The 18,532-nt window shown below is 45.6% G+C and overlaps 1 protein-coding gene and 2 long non-coding RNA genes across 3 annotated transcripts in view; 2 read left to right on the top strand and 1 right to left on the bottom strand.

The window, feature by feature from the left end:
* lrrtm4l2 (leucine rich repeat transmembrane neuronal 4 like 2) overlaps nucleotides 1-4,162 on the bottom strand; it is a 90,902-nt gene extending 86,740 nt beyond the window's left edge. Inside the window, exon 1 of the mRNA XM_076270732.1 lies at nucleotides 3,970-4,162. Coding sequence (XP_076126847.1) covers nucleotides 3,970-4,162 — 193 coding nt within the window. The remainder of the gene's footprint in view (nucleotides 1-3,969) is intronic.
* Nucleotides 4,163-8,046: 3,884 nt separating this feature from the next.
* LOC143106740 (uncharacterized) lies at nucleotides 8,047-8,715 on the top strand. The gene is made up of 2 exons (XR_012983728.1): nucleotides 8,047-8,296; nucleotides 8,567-8,715. It is a non-coding gene; the product is annotated as an uncharacterized LOC143106740 (long non-coding RNA).
* Nucleotides 8,716-14,937: 6,222 nt separating this feature from the next.
* LOC143106645 (uncharacterized) lies at nucleotides 14,938-15,816 on the top strand. The gene is made up of 2 exons (XR_012983716.1): nucleotides 14,938-15,397; nucleotides 15,668-15,816. It is a non-coding gene; the product is annotated as an uncharacterized LOC143106645 (long non-coding RNA).
* The last annotated feature ends 2,716 nt before the right edge of the window (nucleotides 15,817-18,532 follow it).

Below are 18,532 nucleotides of genomic sequence, written 5' to 3'. Positions count from 1 at the left end.
CTCGGCATTTATTTCACCAAAAACACAACGCAGAGAGTTTACCACGTTACAACTGGTGTAAAAATATACTTACTTACTTACTTATATTTAAATCGGGCAATAATGGGGCAGGACTTAATGTGTATCAGAAGGCTATTCCAAAGCCCAGGAGCAGCGTCCGAAAAGCCCTGTCACCTTTGGTTTTGACTGGGAGACTGTGAGGGACCTGGGGGTAGAGTACGGAGATAGCAGATCTGTAATGTATGATTGAGCTACTCTGTTAAGGGCTTTAAAATCCAAAAGTCCAGTAAGTTACTGGTAGCCAATGGCAATGAGCCAGAACAAGCATTATGTGCTCGCTTTTCTCAGTTCTTGTTAAAAGACTGTCCATGTTGAAATGGGTCAAACTGTATAGAAGGAGTTACAGTCCAGCCAAGAGGTGATAAAAGCATGGATAACTTTCTCCAGATCATTATGAGATAAAAACAGCTTTAATTTGGCTATGGTTCTAAGCTGATAAAAGCTGCCCTTAACCACACTACTGACTTGTTAAAATTCTAACTTGTTAAAATTCAGTGAGCTCTCCAACAAGACGCCAAGATTCCTAACCATACATACTATACAGAAAAAGAGAAAAGTTTGTACTTGGCGACCTCGAGAAACAGATCTACATGTATGTGAAAAATTGCTTTCTTTCCTTTAAGGTCATTAAACATCAATAAATCTCTCTCTCTCTCTCTCTCTCTCTCTCCACTGAGAGGCAGCTGGTGTGAAAGCACAGTGGAGCAGCCTTCCTTTTTGTCCAGCATGGAACCGTTAAACCACAGAGAAGAAAAATATGTGACCCGATCTGACAAAATAAGTTGCGTATTTTGAGATACAGGCTGAAAATATCGATTTTTCTTATTTGGAGACATCCAAAATGAATTTCCCCAAGTTTCATAGTGAAGACAAGAAAGTGAAGTTACAAACATTTAAATTCAAATGGGCAAATCCTACCTGCACCTGCATGTGACCTGTAACTTCAAACTAGATTTTCTCGGTTTTTCAATTGGAAAAAGATGGTGGGATGCCATAAGTCAAAAATGTGTATCTTGACAACGATTTGCGATATGACTTTGACCAGGATATTTAAAGCTTACTGTGTCCTCTGTCCGTTGATACCAAAATCTCACTTTTGAATTTTGGGTCACTGTGACTCATTTTGCCAGATGGGATCACATATAGATCTCTATAGATGTACGACAGACCAACACACAAATACAAACACAATGCTGTAGCAGCTGCATGGGAGGAGGGGGAAGTGAAGAAGACATGGCGGGGCATGAAAAGGAGAACAGTACAAAAGGTAACCTTTGAATTGGCACAGGCCAGTACTGTTGCTGCTGCTGCCTTTGTTTCCAGAAGCTTCCTCTGCGCTAAGCACACTTCAAATGCACTTAAGGAGACGTAGAAATCTCACCGCAGAACACAGGTATGTTTCTACACCAGTTTCCCTACATACAGCAGAATCACGTATACCATGCACACCTCACATTATTATCCACACACACACACACACACACTCCCTATACACTATAAGAAAAGACCTTCCTGCAGCATGTGCAGCTGGTTGCTGTTATGTCAGTAAGTGTGATTATGCAGCACATGTGTAATGCAGAAAGTGCAGCTCAATGTGCTTTACACACATGAATTGTTAATTGACTAATTCAGAAAATCTATATGTTAAACCAGAGACTTTCTAATGAGGAGACACAGCACTTAAAGAATCTCCCATAAAAATGTATGGGGTTAGTTCATAACGCAAACATGGCAGTCGTCTACACATATTCTGCTCCTCTCGCCGCCAAAAGTTGAAAAGTGATTACATATAGCCTAGGGTTTCTCAACGGGGGCGTTACCTGGGGGGCGTTCGTACAACCTAGGGGGCCGCTGGGAACGTGAGAGATTTTTTTCTTTTTTTTACAGGGCAATTCCACGAAAATGTTTTTTTCTTTTTGTCACATCCATAACGCCAGTGAAATGCCTTGTCATTTGTATGATAACAAATTTTTTGTGCATTTTTTCTCACATTTTTCAGCCAAAAATAGCAAATGCTCAAATTTTATGTAATCATTCACATCATACCATACCATCACATTTTACTGGCGTTATGGATGTTACAAAAAACTTAATTTTCCATGGAATGGCCCTTCATTTTAAACTTTCATGGTTTTCACATTATTTTTGGTGCAAAAATAGGCTACCTGAAATAAATAGTCTATTTTCATTCATGGGTTTCTAACCCCTCTATCTACCGTCTATGCTCAGTGGTCATACAGTGCAGTTTTTTTTTTTTTTTTTAAATTGTGTGTGTGTGTGTGTGTGTGGGGGGGGGTGGCGCCAGAGGATCAAAGTAAGGTCAGGGGGGCGTTTGCTCAAAAAAGGTTGAGAACCACTGATATAGCCAATCATGTGGTATGTTGGCAAGGTTGGTGTGTCATGATTTGTAAAGCTTTGCACACACGCAGTTCTGCCCAAAATAGATGCCCGATAAGTGCCCAAAAAAGCATTACAATATGTCCGCCGAGTGGAGGGACTTGCCTAGTTTGTTTTTATGTAATGTTCGTAATTTTATGTAATGTCATGTTTATTTTTTGTATTGGTTTGTCTAGTTAAATGTTTTCCCTATTTATTTACGTTATTTTTGATAGTTTTCGTGTTATTCTTAGTCCTTTTTACTGCTTCTAAGTCAGCTGAAACATCGTTGACGTTTGTCCATTGGGAGCTTGCTATGGCTAGCTTTTGCCCTAGCTGGGCATCGGACATCCTTCCATCCATCCGTGAGCGGTGCTGCACTTCACTGTCTGGTCGAGGGGATCTCTCGGGACAGCTGGACCTGGGCTACTCTGCGGGAGATCTGCCGTGGCCGCCGAGCTGTTGCTGACCTGCGAGCTGCCATGCCAACTGCAGACTAACTGGGCCTCTGACATCCTTCCATCCATCCGTGAACGGTGCACTTCACTGTCTGGTCGAGGGGATCTCTTAGGACAGCTGGACCTAGGCTAGCTACTCTGCGAAAGATCTGCCGTGGCCGCCGAGCTGTTGCTGACCTAGGAGCTGCCTTGCCAACTGCAGACTAAAGTTAGCCTAGCGGTGAGGAGCTGCAGTCTCACGGAGCAGACGGTCGCTGTTAGAAGTCCACCGAGTTGCGGATCTACACGATCGCCCACTACTTCAGACTGTGCTTCCAGTGATCTCCAGACTGCAGTCTACAAGGCCTAACGTCAACGTGATCTCCAGACTGCCAGTGAATTCACCGGTTTGATCATTTGCTAACGTTAAAGAACTTTGTTGGCATATCGGTTGTGAAGACACTTTGTGCAGTTTTCACGGATCATCATTGCCCTTGGACATTTTCAGCTGGTTTGGAAATTGGACTAATTTTAACATCACCCCTTTTTAAATATATTTTCTTTTTTTTTGTCACTTTTTATTTGTTTATTTGTTTTGTTGTCTGTCTTGTATGGTGTCACGGGTACGCTGGCGACTACGCCGCTCCGTCCAGCATTTTTTGTATTTGTTATTTTTTAAATGTATTTGTCATGTCTTGATGTCATGGGCACGCTGGCGACTACGCCGCTCCATCTGGCATCGTTTGTCTTGTTATGTGTCTTGTTTGTTGGAGCGCTTTGGGTTGCACTATGTGCATGTTAAATGCGCTTTAAAAATAAAACTGACTTGACTTGACTAAAAGGACTTTGGTCAAACTGGTTCAGTGGTGAATCTCTTGGCCTGACAATGCACAGCATGGTGTTGTTGAACTGACCAACCCAGTTGCTTTGCTGGCTGTCTGGAGATCAGCACAGATCAGTCAGAATCAGAATTCCTTGATTGTCATTGCACAGGGTACAACACCATTGCTTAGCAGTCCTAATCCTAACCATGCATTCAATAAATACAAAATGTAAAAGGAGTGATATATCCAACCCTACCCACACACTCACAAACGTATCTTCTGGGCGCTGTTGATGAGCCTCTGGGGGAGCCCTCCACTCTGCAGCTGAGCAGTTGGCCTATCAGGTGGAGATACAAAAGGCTTTCTATGGAGCAATTGGTAGAAGGACACCAGCAGCTTCTCCTCCAGGTTGTTTTTCCTGAGGATGCTCTTGAAGTGGAGTCGCTGTGCAGCATCCTTGACCATAGCAATGGTGTTGGTTGATCAGGAGAGATCCTCGGCAATGTGTGTGCCCAGGACACTGAAATCATGAATTCTTTCAGTACACTCTAGAGCAGCAGTCCCCAACCACCGGGACATTCCTAACCGGGCCGTAGCCTACGACATGAGTTTAAAAAAAATGCATGCAAACTAAACTAAATTTAATTCGCAATAATGTCACGTTTTTACATGGCATAGGCCTATATGCAGTTGTTTGATTGCCGCATGTTTGCATTTTGCAAGGTCTATTTTCTTACGTCTGTCTGTCCCGCCTTCAACACTTTTACATATTGCCTTCAGCGCTGCGCAGCCTCAGGTCAGCTCACTTCACTTGATCAGTTTTTGGCGAACGGTATGTCACACGAAGTTAGCTAAACTGCTAGAATGAGCAACAAAAAACAAGCATCTTTAGCAGGTCACTGGCCAGAGTGTTTGAGTTGAGAGAGCCGCTGCAGAGATTTCTTACAGAAAAAAAGCTGCACATTTTAGTGATGAGGACTGGGTGTCAAAACTCGCTTACCTGTGTGACATATTCGGGTTGCTTAATGACCTCAACCTGTCACTCCAGGGGAGAATGACGACTGTCTTTAAACTGGTAGATAAAGTCGCTGCATTTAAAGCCGAGCTTGATTTGTGGGGACGACGAGTGGACCGGGGTGTATTTGATATGTTCCAAACAGTAGTGGGGGTTTTGGGAGAGACTGAGGCAGGGCCCTTTCTCTCACAGCTGGTGCGCGATCACCTTGTTGCGCTTTCAAATGAGTTTGAGCCTTACTTCCCATCCTCCAAAGATCCACGGCAAACCAATGAGTGGGTCCCCAACCCATTTGTCAATATCCCAAATAGTCCTAACTTGTCAGCGCAGGAGGAAGAGCAGTTGATCGAAATTGAAAATGACGGTGGTCTTAAGAGTGTCTATAAGGAAACCTCTCTGGCGGGTTTTTGGATCAAAAACAAAGCAGAATATCCCGAGATAGCCGTAAAAGCGCTGAAAACGTTGCTACCGTTTCCCACCCCAATAAGGCCGCGGGTTTTCGGCAATGACTGCAACTAAGACCAAATTGCGCAATCGACTGGACATTTCAAACACACTGAGGGTGTTACTGTCTTCCATCATTCCATAAGCAGGGCTCCCACTGATTATATTCGTAATGCACGTTTAGTTCCCATGTTTTGTTCCCATATTTTCTTAAGCATGTTCACACTTATAGATGTAGCTTCAAGTTGTTCAATATTCATAGTTCATATTGTTCAATTTTCACTTCAAGTTCACGTTTTTCACATGTTTAAGAGATCGTTACCTTCACTGTTCATACATAACTGGAGCTAGTTCTTTTCAAGTAATGCACAACACATATGGAACATCTGTTTCACTTGATGCAAATGTTCGTTTTTGGATTAAAATGAATGTAAAATATTACCCTAACATCCGTCTTCCTGTGTGCGGAAATTTGTTAAACTAGCTGTGACAACGAAAGATGTGCGTATTAAGCTACATTTCCACGATGGAAGACGTTAAAAAGAACTTGGCCTCAGGAGATTTTAAAACCATCGAAAATGAAGGAAAGTCAGCTGTGTGGAAGTATTTCCATAGTTACATAGTTGTCAAGGCCGATAGTGATGAACCTGTTGGTTATGTTCAATGTAAGGGTTGCAGAGTTCTCATGACATATGATAGCAAGAGGACCGGGAATTTCGCCCTGCAGCGTCACGTGGATAGAGTTTGTAAGTCACCTGGGCTACTGCAGCCAAGCAACACTCCCTTTACTAGTACCTCAGCAGGCCAAACAAAAAACTTACTGAAAAAAGCGTTGAGTACTGCTGTAAAGACATAAGGCCATTTTGTTCCATCGAAGGAAGGGGTTTCATTGAGTTGGCCCAGCAGCTTATTAACGTCGGTGCTACATATGGTTCAGTGGCAGCGCAGGACGTACTGCCTGACCCCACCACTGTGTCCGAACGGTGAGCTGGCAACAGAGAAACGCACAAAGCTGGTTGAGCAGCTAAATGGCATTCTGAGTGAGGTGAATTACATCGGAACGGATATCTGGATGGAGAATTATCACAAATTAAGTTACATGACCATCACTTGCCATTTTGTGACACGAACATTTAAAATGATAAGCACCGTATTGACAACAGCCGCATTCCCACTGGAAGAGGCTAAGACAGGGGAGAATATTAGGAGAGAAATCATCAGACTTCTAACGGAGTATGGCCTGGATATGAGTCTGCTGAATAAAGTGGTGTGGGTGACAGACCAAGGCTCAAACATCATCAGTGCCCTCAGACCATATCGAAGACTAGACTGCCAGGATCACCTTTATAATACGGTGATGCGACACGCTCTGGACCCTACACAACTAGCCCAAGATGCTCCGACTGTTGCCGAGACTCTGCAAGCTACCAAAGCACCGGTCAAATATGTCAAAAAGACGGGCATGGCAGCTTTGCTGTCAAAAACCGCCCCTCCAAATGGCAGACACAAGGTTTTTTCACGGTATATCTGACCTTAAATTCTGTCCGCTCGGTTTATCAAGAACTACGCAAAAAACTTGATGACCGTGCAGAGGGCTGGCGGATCGATGCCATATCTCCAGATGTCCTTGACTTTCTTGTTGAGTTCCTGCATCCATTTTATGATGCCCAGCGTGAACTTGAAGGGGACCAGTACCCAACCATAAACCTGGTGTTTCTGTGGTTTGAGCGACTGAAGCGTCACTGCAACAGAAAGACGACTGACAGCCCCTATCAAGCCATCATCCGCGAGCGGCATCTCAGTTGGATGGAGATCCAAGAACTCCAAAAAATTGCAACTTTCCTTTGGCCTAAATATAGCCAGAGAGAGACAACCTTCAGCTGGAGATTCGGAGACAGCTCTGTGACCTCCACACTGAGGAGGCCGCCACTGAAGGACTTGCGCCCAAGAAAGCTGCAGTTGACTTTGAGGAGTGGGAAAATGTACCTCTGGCAGATGCCATGGACGAAGTCGAGATGTACTCGACTCATAATCATGCAATGCAGGATGACAGAGATGTTTTGGGCTGGTGGAGAGATCAGCAACTCAACTACCCGAAGCTTAGTGTCCTTGCCCGCGGCATCCTTGCCATTCCAGCCAGCAGCAGTAGCAGTGAGCTCAACTTCAGCGATGCTGGCAGGGCCATCGAGCACAGGAGGACAGCCTTGAAGTCATCCACCATGGATGCAATCCTTTTTCTGCATAAGAACATGGATTAGCCTTAACTTTGATGAATGGATTATGTAAATAGATCCCATGTTGCAGTTTAGTCTATACAGTTTTCGAGGAAAATTTTCATGTAAATAAGCTGCATTTATGTTACGTTAATGTTATCGCTGGGGATATTCGTGTTGATTTTAATTAATTTAAAGATAGGCCAAAAGAACCTGTTGTGTTATTTTTTGGGGGGATTTTGTTCTGTTAGCTTTGCCCATTTTTGGTAGGGCTATGTTAATTGAATTTCAATTCTAGTTTAATTATGATGCTGTAAGTAAAGTCAGTAGAATCTACTCTTGGTGTGTTGTCCTGCATTTGGGTCAATTTAAGTAGCGCTAAGTAGCAGCCTGTGACAGACTGTGACAGAATGACACAGCATAACATAGACCCAGCAAGAATTTTCAGTTTTTGAAATTTGATTTTGATTCTAATGTTCTTTAGGAGCTTCCTTGGGAGCATTTCTGGGTGGATGATGAGGACGTCTGGTCCACCGAAGACAACGACGACGACTGGTCCACTGAGGAGTGGTCAACAGACCATGAAGGTTTCCCTGAGCACCTCTCTGATCCTGATCCCGCTGTTTCGTCAAAGAAGAGAATGACCTAATCACATATAAACAATAATGTCACAATAATCACAATACATGAGCACACGCCACAACTGAGCACAACCACAGCTTTTCCAACTCCAGGCCTGAAGAGGGCAGAGAACCCAAATGCCTACGATTTAGTCAGCACTGCTGGAGGGACTGCTTTTACCTGCGCACCTGCCAGATAAGCATGGGCATGAAATGTTTGGAGTTAGTTTTGGTCACCCCTTTGCTTGGATTCCTGAACCTGGTAACAAGAAAGACAGCTCATTGTTCGACCCTAAAGACGCAACTGGTATGTAATGTTTGGAATGATTTACAACTGTATGTTGCATTTAGTGCTTAACACAAATTATATGTTTAATTATATATGTATTTCTTTAGTGCAGATAATGTGGTAGTGGAGGTAATTGCATGAAGTGATATAGTGGATTACATTGAAATTGAGATGTGTAAGGAGTTGCTTTGTTTGGGCTGCTTTGTGCTTTGTTCATTGCTTTGTTGCTTTACCATGCATTGTTTGTTGTGTGAAGTAATGCATGTTTATTTTCTGTTTATCTTTAAGGTTATCAACCTATTCCTTATTCCATAGTCCATAGTCCCTAATCCTATGACATCCAATTCATACAACTCTATGCAACAATTCAACTGTTTCAACATATTACCAATGCCATCAGAACCATCTGGAAGAAAAATAAAAACACCAAAAAGGAATTGAGTTGTCCCTTTGCATCCTTCATGTGTTGAACAAGCCATTTTCAAGTTTGGGCAGAGCTGTACTGATTGCAACACCTAGACAACTTGACAGTTGATAACCACGCGTGGCAGTGAAGACAAAAGGATTAACGGCCTGAAGTCAGCAAAGCTGTTGTCGTGGAGAGGAGGATTGACTGACGTCTCAGAATGGCGAAGGAAGCTCTTGGGAAAACAGTGAAGGAGCTGAAGCAAGAAAGAACTTTAGCTAAAAGCACTTTTACCAAGCGAGCAAACTTCCTTAGCAGAGGCGCAAAAAATATGACAAAGAGTGAACTACAAGAGGAGTTCAAGAAGCTCACTTCGGAGGCGAGGGAGGTCAGTGAGACAAATGACGGGTACAGGGCTGGCCTTCTGGCAGACATTGAAGCTGGAGCCGATGAGGGTGAAGAAGCTGACCTGAACAAGCAGCAGCAGACTGAAATTGAGAAGACGTTCCAAGAATGCGAAGCACGATTGGATGAGGTCAGGAAGATAATCCAGTCCAACCTATGGCCTAGATACGGGGAAGACGAGGTGAAGTCTGCAATCAAAGAAGCCGAGACAGCCTGTGATGGAGTTGCTCAGATACCTGTTACCGCTATAAATAGAGATGGCTACGAACTACGGTGGGATGGTGCGAAGACACAAGTCCAAGATGCAATCACAAGCCTAGCAGAGTGGGAGATGTGGATTCCAGTAGCAGAAAAAGAAAGGTTGGAAGGCAGAGTGAAGGATTTGAAGGCATACAGCAACAACCTTGAAGCAAGGAGGGCAGAATTTCTCACAGCACAAAGAATTGCAGCTGAGGATAGAGACAGAGGGAGAGTGCCACAGATGCCCATGCCAGCTCCACAGCCAACACTGAGAATAAAACCAACCTGTCTACCCAGGTTCAGTGGGTACAAGAGGAATTTCCACCGATGGAGAAGAGACTGGGAGAGTCTGCAAAAGCAGGGGGAACCAACAGGCTCAGTCGAGGTAAAGAAGATCCAACTCCTTGACAGTGTAGATGAGAGAATATGCAGAGACCTCCGTTTGTCAACTTACAATACTGCTGAGGACATGTTCAGGGTGCTTGAGAACAGGTATGGAAACAAGTCTACAATTGCCTTGGAGATAATCGAAGATCTGGAGAAAATTCCTGCTTTAAGAGCAAATCAGCCTAGGAAAGTTATCGACATGATCCAAACTATAGAGAAGGCCCTGGATGACCTCACAGAGCTTGGAAACACAGGAGCCATCAACAACCCTCTAGTGATCAAATCCATAGAGAGCAAGTTACCTGACAACATCAAGAGGGATTGGCTTGTCTTCATGGTTAACCCAAGGAATAATGTCACATCAGATAATCACTTTGAGAACCTTCTTAAATTCCTGAAAACACAAGAGGAAATTCTTGAAAGACTAGAACAGCTGGGAGTTAGTGAAAAGCCAGAAAAGAAATATGCTTCTATGGAGAGGAAATATGCATCCACGCGGTCCACAAGGAAAGGCGGCTGTGTTGTCTGTGGAGATGAAAAGCACAGAGAGAAGATCTTCTTTTGCAAGCGTTTCAAAGAACTGAAGCCAGTGGAAAAGTTGGATGCTGTAGAAAAGCTTGGTGCCTGCAAGAGGTGCTTGGTCTGTCATGGAGAAGATGATGAATGCAAAGACACTTACCTGTGCAGGAACAGAGACTGTAAAAAAGACCACCATTTCTTTCTTTGCCTGAAGGGGGACTTCAAAAGGAGTGACTCAGACAGAAGGCAATCCAATGTGAGAAGGCATAAACTTACCGAAGAGCAGGAGGAATTTGTGTCTAAGCTCTCCCCGGAGATGGCAGAAAAGTTCAAGAAAGCGTTCACCAACATCACTGCGAAGACAAACTGTGTTGAGAAGAATCAGCTTGGAGTGATTGAGTCGTTAGAAGAATTGCCTGTTATTCTAATGCTGCTTGAGGTAACTGCCAATGCAGGACAGAAAATAGGAACCCTGATTGACTTGGCATCGGATACAAATTACATAACCCACAGAGCTGCCAGGAGATTAAATCTTCGAAGTGAAAACATCACTTTAGTCGTCCATGGAGTTGGGGGAATGGCCATGAAGGTTAAAACCAGAAGATATCTCCTCAGAGTGAGGGTCAAAACACCTAGAGGCACGGAAAAAGCTCATGAGATTGTCTGTTATGGCTTGAATGAAATTGCCAACATCCACAGAGTCATTAAACCAGACCAACTCAAGAAGTTCTTCCCAGAAGTCAAGCTAGGCGATCTGAAGAGACCGGAGAGCATTGAGCTACTGATAAGCCACCGCGAAGGGAGACTTGCTCCGCAAAGAGTGAAGGTGATTGGAGACCTTGTCTTATGGGAAGGCCCGTTAGGGAAGACTGTTGGTGGAGCACATCCAGATTTGTTTGAAGAAGTTGATCTGGCTGCACACAGGTCTGAAACACACTTTGCTCGATCCATGAGGGCAACCGCTGTCAAATATCAAGAGTTAACTAAGACACAAGAGTTCTCAGCTGAAACCAAAGGCACAGTTGCTCACAGAGAGTTCTTGGACTGGTGGAAATGGGACAGCATTGGAGCAGCTTGCGAACCAAAGTGTGGAGGATGCCGGTGCGGCAACTGTCAACCAGGAGGAAAGGAAATGACTCTGAATGAGGAAAGAGAGCTGGAAATTATAAGGAAAGGCCTCACCTACATCAAAGCAGATGATCATAGTGATGAACCACACTGGGACACAAAATACCCCTGGATTCAAGATCCAAGTTCCCTTCCCAACAATAGGAGTGGGGTGGAAGCCACCTTCTTGAGAACAGAAAAACAACTCAAAAAAGAGCCAGAGTGGAGAATGGCATACACAGCTCAAGTCCATGAGATGGTGGAGAGAAGAGCAGCAAAGAAACTTACCAAAGAGATCGTTGCCAGCTGGAAAGGACCAGTATGGTATGTCAGCCACTTGGTGGCGCCAAACCCGCACTCTCTCACAACACCTGTGCGACTGGTATGGAACAGCAGCCAGAAGTTTAAAGGTGTCAGCATGAATGACCTTCTCCTGAAAGGGCCCGATGTCCTCAATCCCATCCGAGCGGTACTACTCAGGTTCAGGAGAGGCGTCCATGCTGCCCTTGGCGACATCAAGAAAATGTACAATTCTGTGTGGCTAGAAGACCTGGAGATGCACCTCCACAGATTTCTCTGGAGAGACACTGAGGAGGGAGAGATTGAAGAGTATGCCATCACCAGAGTCAACATTGGCGATCGACCAGCAGGGTGCATTGCACAACTGGCCATGAGAGAGACTGCAAAACTGCCCATGTTCGCTGAACTGGAGGAGGAACGTAGGATCCTTGAAGAGGATGCCTATGTTGATGACATCCTGACTTCCCATAATGACTTGCAAAAGCTGGACCAGAACATCAATGGAGTTGAAGAGATCCTAAAGGCAGGCGGGTTCTTCCTCAAGCCCTGGGCCCAGTCAGGCCGAAGTGGGAGGCAGGAGATCTTACCAGGAGAACAAGGGGCGGAGTCAAGCACAGTACTCATTCTCCCAAACCAAATGAGGGAAGGAGACAACAAAGCCCTTGGAGTTGGATACCTTGTTGAAGAGGATAAACTGTACCTCATGACTTCAATCAATTTCTCAGAGAGGAAAAAGAAAATGAGAGTTGGCCAAAATCTCCTTGATGAAGAAGTGAGGGGGAAAACTCCAAACCCACTAACGAGAAGGGAACTGCTAAGCCAAGTAGCTAGCCTGTACGACCCAATAGGCCTCGTCACACCTGCCAAACAAAAGGGTGCCATTCTGGTTAGGAAGGCATTTCAGGAAGCTGGAGGCAAATCTCTGACCCGAGACACCTGGGACAAGCCTCTGTCTGAAAAGTTGAGAGAAGAAGCCATCCAACTGTTTGAGGAATACACACGTCTTGGCCAAATCACCTTCCACAGAAGCCTCACACCAGTCAACTGGATTGGAAAACCTTGGGGAATAACGTTCTCTGATGGAAGTGACAAGAGCTATGGAGCTGTAGTATACTTCAGATGGAAGACCAGGCAAGGCATCCAAATAAGATTAGTTGAGTCCAAAGCAAAGCTCACACCATTGGACCAAAAGGGAGAACCAGTGAAAGCTGAAATCTGCGGTGCTGTCTATGCAGCACGACTTAGAAGGTATGTCGAGAAGCACAGTCGAATGGAAATTGAACGATGGCTCCATCTGCTGGACAGTCAAACTGTGTTGGGAGCGATCCAGAGAGACAGCTATGGATATCAAACTTTCTTCGCGAACAGAGTCGGAGAGATCCAGAAATCCACATCTGTCGAAGACTGGTGGTGGATCCCTGGAAGCCTGAACATTGCTGACATCATTACAAGAGGGGCAGCCCCGGAAGACCTCCAGGAAGATTCCATGTGGCAGAATGGGCCAGCGTTCCTGCGACAATCTATGGAAGAGTGGCCACATAAGTCAGCCAAAGAAGTAGCCGCGTATGCTAAGGAAGGCATAGACAAACTTCAAAGGAAATCCTTCTCGGCAGCACTGACCAGAGCGCAAGCCAAGAGAAACAAGGGTGATGTACTTCCTGAAGTGAGAGTTCAGAAGAAGGAAAGTCCAAGTGATGCACAGCAAGATGGACAAAATAACCCAGATGAACCTAAAACTCGGATCCGAAGACCACCAGCTGGCTCTGCGGTATCAAAACTGATTGACATCAGGAAATTCAGCAGTCTGACCAAGCTGATCCGAGTTGTTGCCTGGGTTTGGAGAACTGCAACGAGATGGAAAGAGGTATTGACCAAGAATTCAGCCTCAGATAAGCCAAAGTGGGAGGAAATTCTCTCAACAAACTGGAGGTCCAGAGCCAAACAAGCTGTACTCACTGTTGGAGAGTGTGAAGATGCACTAAGAGACCTGTTCCTTGCAGCTCAAGAAGGTATAACTTTTCAAAACACCACTCTCAACAGACTCGCTGTTTACAGAGATGAAGAGACTGGGCTCTTAGTTTGCGGAGGAAGGTTCCAAATCTTTGATGAGGATAAGACGGCTGTACCAATTCTACCATATGAGGCATGGATATCCACTCTCCTAGCTCAAGAGGCCCACAGTGCAAACCACGAAGAGATAGCAGGTACACTCCTCCGGATGAGGAAAAAAGCCTGGGTGATAAAAGGCCGGAAGCTGGCTAAGAAGAGAGTTGACAACTGTGTGGTGTGCAGAAAGGCCAGGGCCAAAAAGTGTCAGCAGATCATGAGTGACCTTCCATCCGAGCGAATAACACCAGCCAGACCATTTGAGTACACAACAGTGGACTTATTTGGACCGTATGAAGTCAAGGACGAGGTGAGAAAGAAAGTCAAACTCAAGGTGTGGGGAATGGTCTTTTGCTGCATGGCCTCCAGAGCTATACACACAGATATTGTCAGTGACCAGTCAACTGAAGGCTTCCTACTGGCATACCAAAGATTCACAGCGCTGAGAGGGCATCCAAAGAAGCTGTGGTCAGATCCTGGAAAGAACTTTGTGGGTGCCAGACCTGCCCTCAAAGAGCTCTACCTCTTCCTGAATCAACAGAGTAAATCTGAGCTTGAAAATGAAGCTTCAAAGCATGGAACAGAATGGAGCTGGAAAATCCACCCAGCAGACTCCCCTCACAGGAATGGAGCTGCAGAAGCAGCTGTTCGCACTGTGAAGCGGGCCTTGCACAACCTGGGAGGAGAAGGACTCTTCACATGGAGTGAGTTTCAGACGTTCCTCTACATGGCTGCTAACCTTGCCAATGAGAGGCCCATAGATGCCAAGACTCAAAGCCGGGAAGACTGTGTAGAATACATCAGCCCAAATTCCCTTCTGCTTGGACGGACCGGACCCAGAGGTGATCTTAGATGCTTTGATTTTGAAAGCTACCCGTACAAAAGATTGAGAGCTATCCAAACAGAAGTTGACCGGTTCTGGAGGAAGTGGAGTCAGTTAGCTGGGCCCAATCTATTTGTGAGGAGTAAGTGGCACACAACGCATCGGAATGTGGCTGTTGGAGATGTCGTCTGGCTGGCAGACCAAAATGCCTGGAGGGGTCAGTATAGACTTGGCAGAGTCATCAGTGTCAACATTGACAAGAAGGGCATCGTCAGGGATGTGCATGTCAGATCTTTTCCCAGCTACCCAGTCCCAACTGTGAAGCCTGCTCAAGAGAAATCAAAGAAACTCTCAACCAAAATACCTGCTACAATTCTTCATAGGGATGTCAGACGAATTATTGTTTTACTTCCTGTTGAAGAAGGAGAAAACCTTTCAACTAAACTGAAGTCGAATCTGCCTAACACAGAGGTTTGTGTGACCTCCTTGGGTTCAAAAAACCAGGAGGTCAAGTGGGAGGTGTTTCGTCAAAGAAGAGAATGACCTAATCACATATAAACAATAATGTCACAATAATCACAATACATGAGCACACGCCACAACTGAGCACAACCACAGCTTTTCCAACTCCAGGCCTGAAGAGGGCAGAGAACCCAAATGCCTACGATTTAGTCAGCACTGCTGGAGGGACTGCTTTTACCTGCGCACCTGCCAGATAAGCATGGGCATGAAATGTTTGGAGTTAGTTTTGGTCACCCCTTTGCTTGGATTCCTGAACCTGGTAACAAGAAAGACAGCTCATTGTTCGACCCTAAAGACGCAACTGGTATGTAATGTTTGGAATGATTTACAACTGTATGTTGCATTTAGTGCTTAACACAAATTATATGTTTAATTATATATGTATTTCTTTAGTGCAGATAATGTGGTAGTGGAGGTAATTGCATGAAGTGATATAGTGGATTACATTGAAATTGAGATGTGTAAGGAGTTGCTTTGTTTGGGCTGCTTTGTGCTTTGTTCATTGCTTTGTTGCTTTACCATGCATTGTTTGTTGTGTGAAGTAATGCATGTTTATTTTCTGTTTATCTTTAAGGTTATCAACCTATTCCTTATTCCATAGTCCATAGTCCCTAATCCTATGACATCCAATTCATACAACTCTATGCAACAATTCAACTGTTTCAACATATTACCAATGCCATCAGAACCATCTGGAAGAAAAATAAAAACACCAAAAAGGAATTGAGTTGTCCCTTTGCATCCTTCATGTGTTGAACAAGCCATTTTCAAGTTTGGGCAGAGCTGTACTGATTGCAACACCTAGACAACTTGACACCCGCAGAGGCCATTTCTGCCTCTGGGTTTTCTGTCCCTGTTTCGGTGCCTTCCCAAGCCTTGTCTCCTCCAGTGGCCAGCCCTTTGTGTCCTTCAGTGCCAGCCCCACAGTACGCTCCTCCAGTGACACTTCCGTGCTCTGTCCCGCTCCTCGCCTCCCTCCAGTCCCGAGTTCGACTCCCGCTCTGACTCCAGTCCCGATTCCAGCTCCAGCCCCGATTCCAGCTCCCGCTCCAGTCCCAATTCTGGCTCCAGCTCCAGTTCTGATTCTGGCTCCAGCTCCCTCTCCAGTCCCAAGTCAGACTCCTGCGCCGGCTCAAGCTCCAGTACTGACTGGCTCCAGTCCCGGCTCCAGTTCCAGCTCCTGCTCCGGATCTGGCTCCTGCTCCTGATCCGGCTCCTGCTCCTGATCCGGCTCCGACTCCGACTCCGGCACCTGATCCTGCTCCCGATCCTGCTCCAGCTCCGACTCAGGCTTTCGATTCTGATCCTGCTCCGACACAGGCTCTGGCTCTGACCGGTCGTCCGTCGGGCCTCCCGCCTGAACCGCCGTCCCTGACCGGCCGCCCGCCTGAACCTCCTGCTTTTGGCCTCCTACACCCACCCTGCTTGGACTTCTCCTTTTTTTCTGTTGGGCCGTCTGGAATCCGGCCCTTAAAGGGGGGGTACTGTAATGATCCTGTGTTCCCTGTCCCTCCTTTGTTTACCTCCTGTGCCATGTGCTCCTGTGTTTACTTCCTGTTCCTGTGTTTTAGTTCCTGTCAGCCATGTGCTCCTTTGTTTATCTTGCCATGTCTCAGTTCCCTGTGTCTCCGCCCCTCAGCTGTTCCTCATTATTAGTCTGCTAGTTTAATTATGATTTCCAGCCCTGTGTTCACCTGTCTCTTGTTTCTTGTCCACTTGTGTCTTGTTAGCCTTGTTAAATCCTTGTGTATATAAACCCCTAGTTTTGTTATGTTCCTTCTGTGTCATTGTTGTACTGTTCCTGTGCTGCACTCTAAGTTAAGTCAGTGAATCTACTCTTGGTGTGTTGTCCTGCATTTGGGTCAATTTAAGTAGCAGCCCGTGACAGTAACTGAGTCACATCCACAAAGAATCACTTCTGTTCCTGATTCACATCCACAAAGAATCCTCTCTGTTCCTGATTCACACCACATCAGCCGTGCATCAGCCAGGTGGATGCAACACATTACATTTTTTATTGCGATTTTCAAGGCCCCCAAAGAGCTTTACAGTGAAGGGGGAACCTCACTAACCACATTACATTTTTTATAGCGATTTTCAAGGCCCCCAAAGAGCTTTACAGTGAAGGGGGAACCTCACTAACCACCACCAATGAGTATACTGTAGCATCCACCTGGCTGATGCACGGCAGCCATTATGCACCAGAAAACTCCCCACACACCAGCTTGAGGTGGAGAGAGGGGATGAAGGAATGCGCCAATTACACTGATAAAATGCCAGATTTAATGAGCCAGGTTGGGAAATTAGCCAGGGCACCGGGAATCCCCTACTCTTTGCGCTAAGTGCCATGGGATCTTTAATGACCACAGTGAGTCAGGACCTCGGTTTAATGACTCATCCGAAGGACGGCATCTCCTGCAGTACAGTGTCCCCGTCACTGCACTGGGGCATTGGGATTTAATCTCTGGCCAGAGAGAAGAGTGTCACTTACTGGCCACCAACCAACACTACTTCCAGCAGCAACTGGTCTCCCATTCAAGAACTGACCAGGCCTACACCTGCTTAGCTTCAGTAATTCAGCAGAACTGACCAGGCCTACACCTGCTTAGCTTCAGTAGGCCTACACCTGCGTAGCTTCAGTAATTCAGCAGAGACAGAGAAGGAGACAAGGTATCCGTTGGTCTTGCTGCTGCAAAGGTGGGATCAGGTCGTGGTCCAAACACCACCCTGCCGGTCTTCAGGCCTCTTCCCTGTAGGCTCTCTCGTCTCCACCGGAGATGAGTCTGACCACAGTATTGTGGTCCGCATACTTAATGTCCCAAACAACCTTCTCCCTGACCTCCCTCCCACCACCAGAGAAGGCTTCAGTGGAAGAGGGGCTGAGTGTGTGTGTGTGTGTGTGTGTTTGTGTGTGAGTGTGTGTGTGTGAGTGTGTGTGTGTTTGTGAGTGTGTGTGTGTGTGTGTGTGTGTGTGTGTGTGTGCATGTGTCTGAGTGTGTGTGTGTGTGTGTGTGTGTGAGTGTGTGTGTGTGTGTGTGTGAGAGAGAAAGAGAGAGAGACAGAGACTGTGTTCCAATTCGGATACTTTTATACTCCTTACTCTTTACAATACCTAATGTGAGTGTGAGTAGCCTGACGTTGTCATACTCAAATTCTAGTCAGAATATGAGTCTGATACTGCTCCATTGGGACGTAATTATGGGGCGTGTTTCAACCGATACAGGGGGGCTCTGCACTCAATTGGATAGACCTTACCAATCAGAGCAATGAAATAGCTTACCGTGAGGTGTAGGAAGAACACACAAACCATCCTTCTTCTCCACAAATGCCTTAACATTGTTTTCTGGTCTTTTGTAAAAGTTATTGTGCCGTCAATATATCCTACAACACTCATTAGCGAAATCTAAGAGATACGCAGTAGGGTAGGCTATTAGAAAAA

The sequence above is a fragment of the Alosa pseudoharengus genome, unplaced genomic scaffold (genome assembly GCF_046254945.1).
Source record: "Alosa pseudoharengus isolate Yale_2024_CS ecotype anadromous, Long Island Sound unplaced genomic scaffold, YU_APseudo_1.1 YU_APseudo_1.1_scf_6, whole genome shotgun sequence".
NCBI lineage: Eukaryota > Metazoa > Chordata > Actinopteri > Clupeiformes > Clupeidae > Alosa > Alosa pseudoharengus.
The sequence above is the reverse complement of the archived record's forward strand: the minus strand, read 5'-3'. Positions and strand labels throughout refer to the sequence as shown.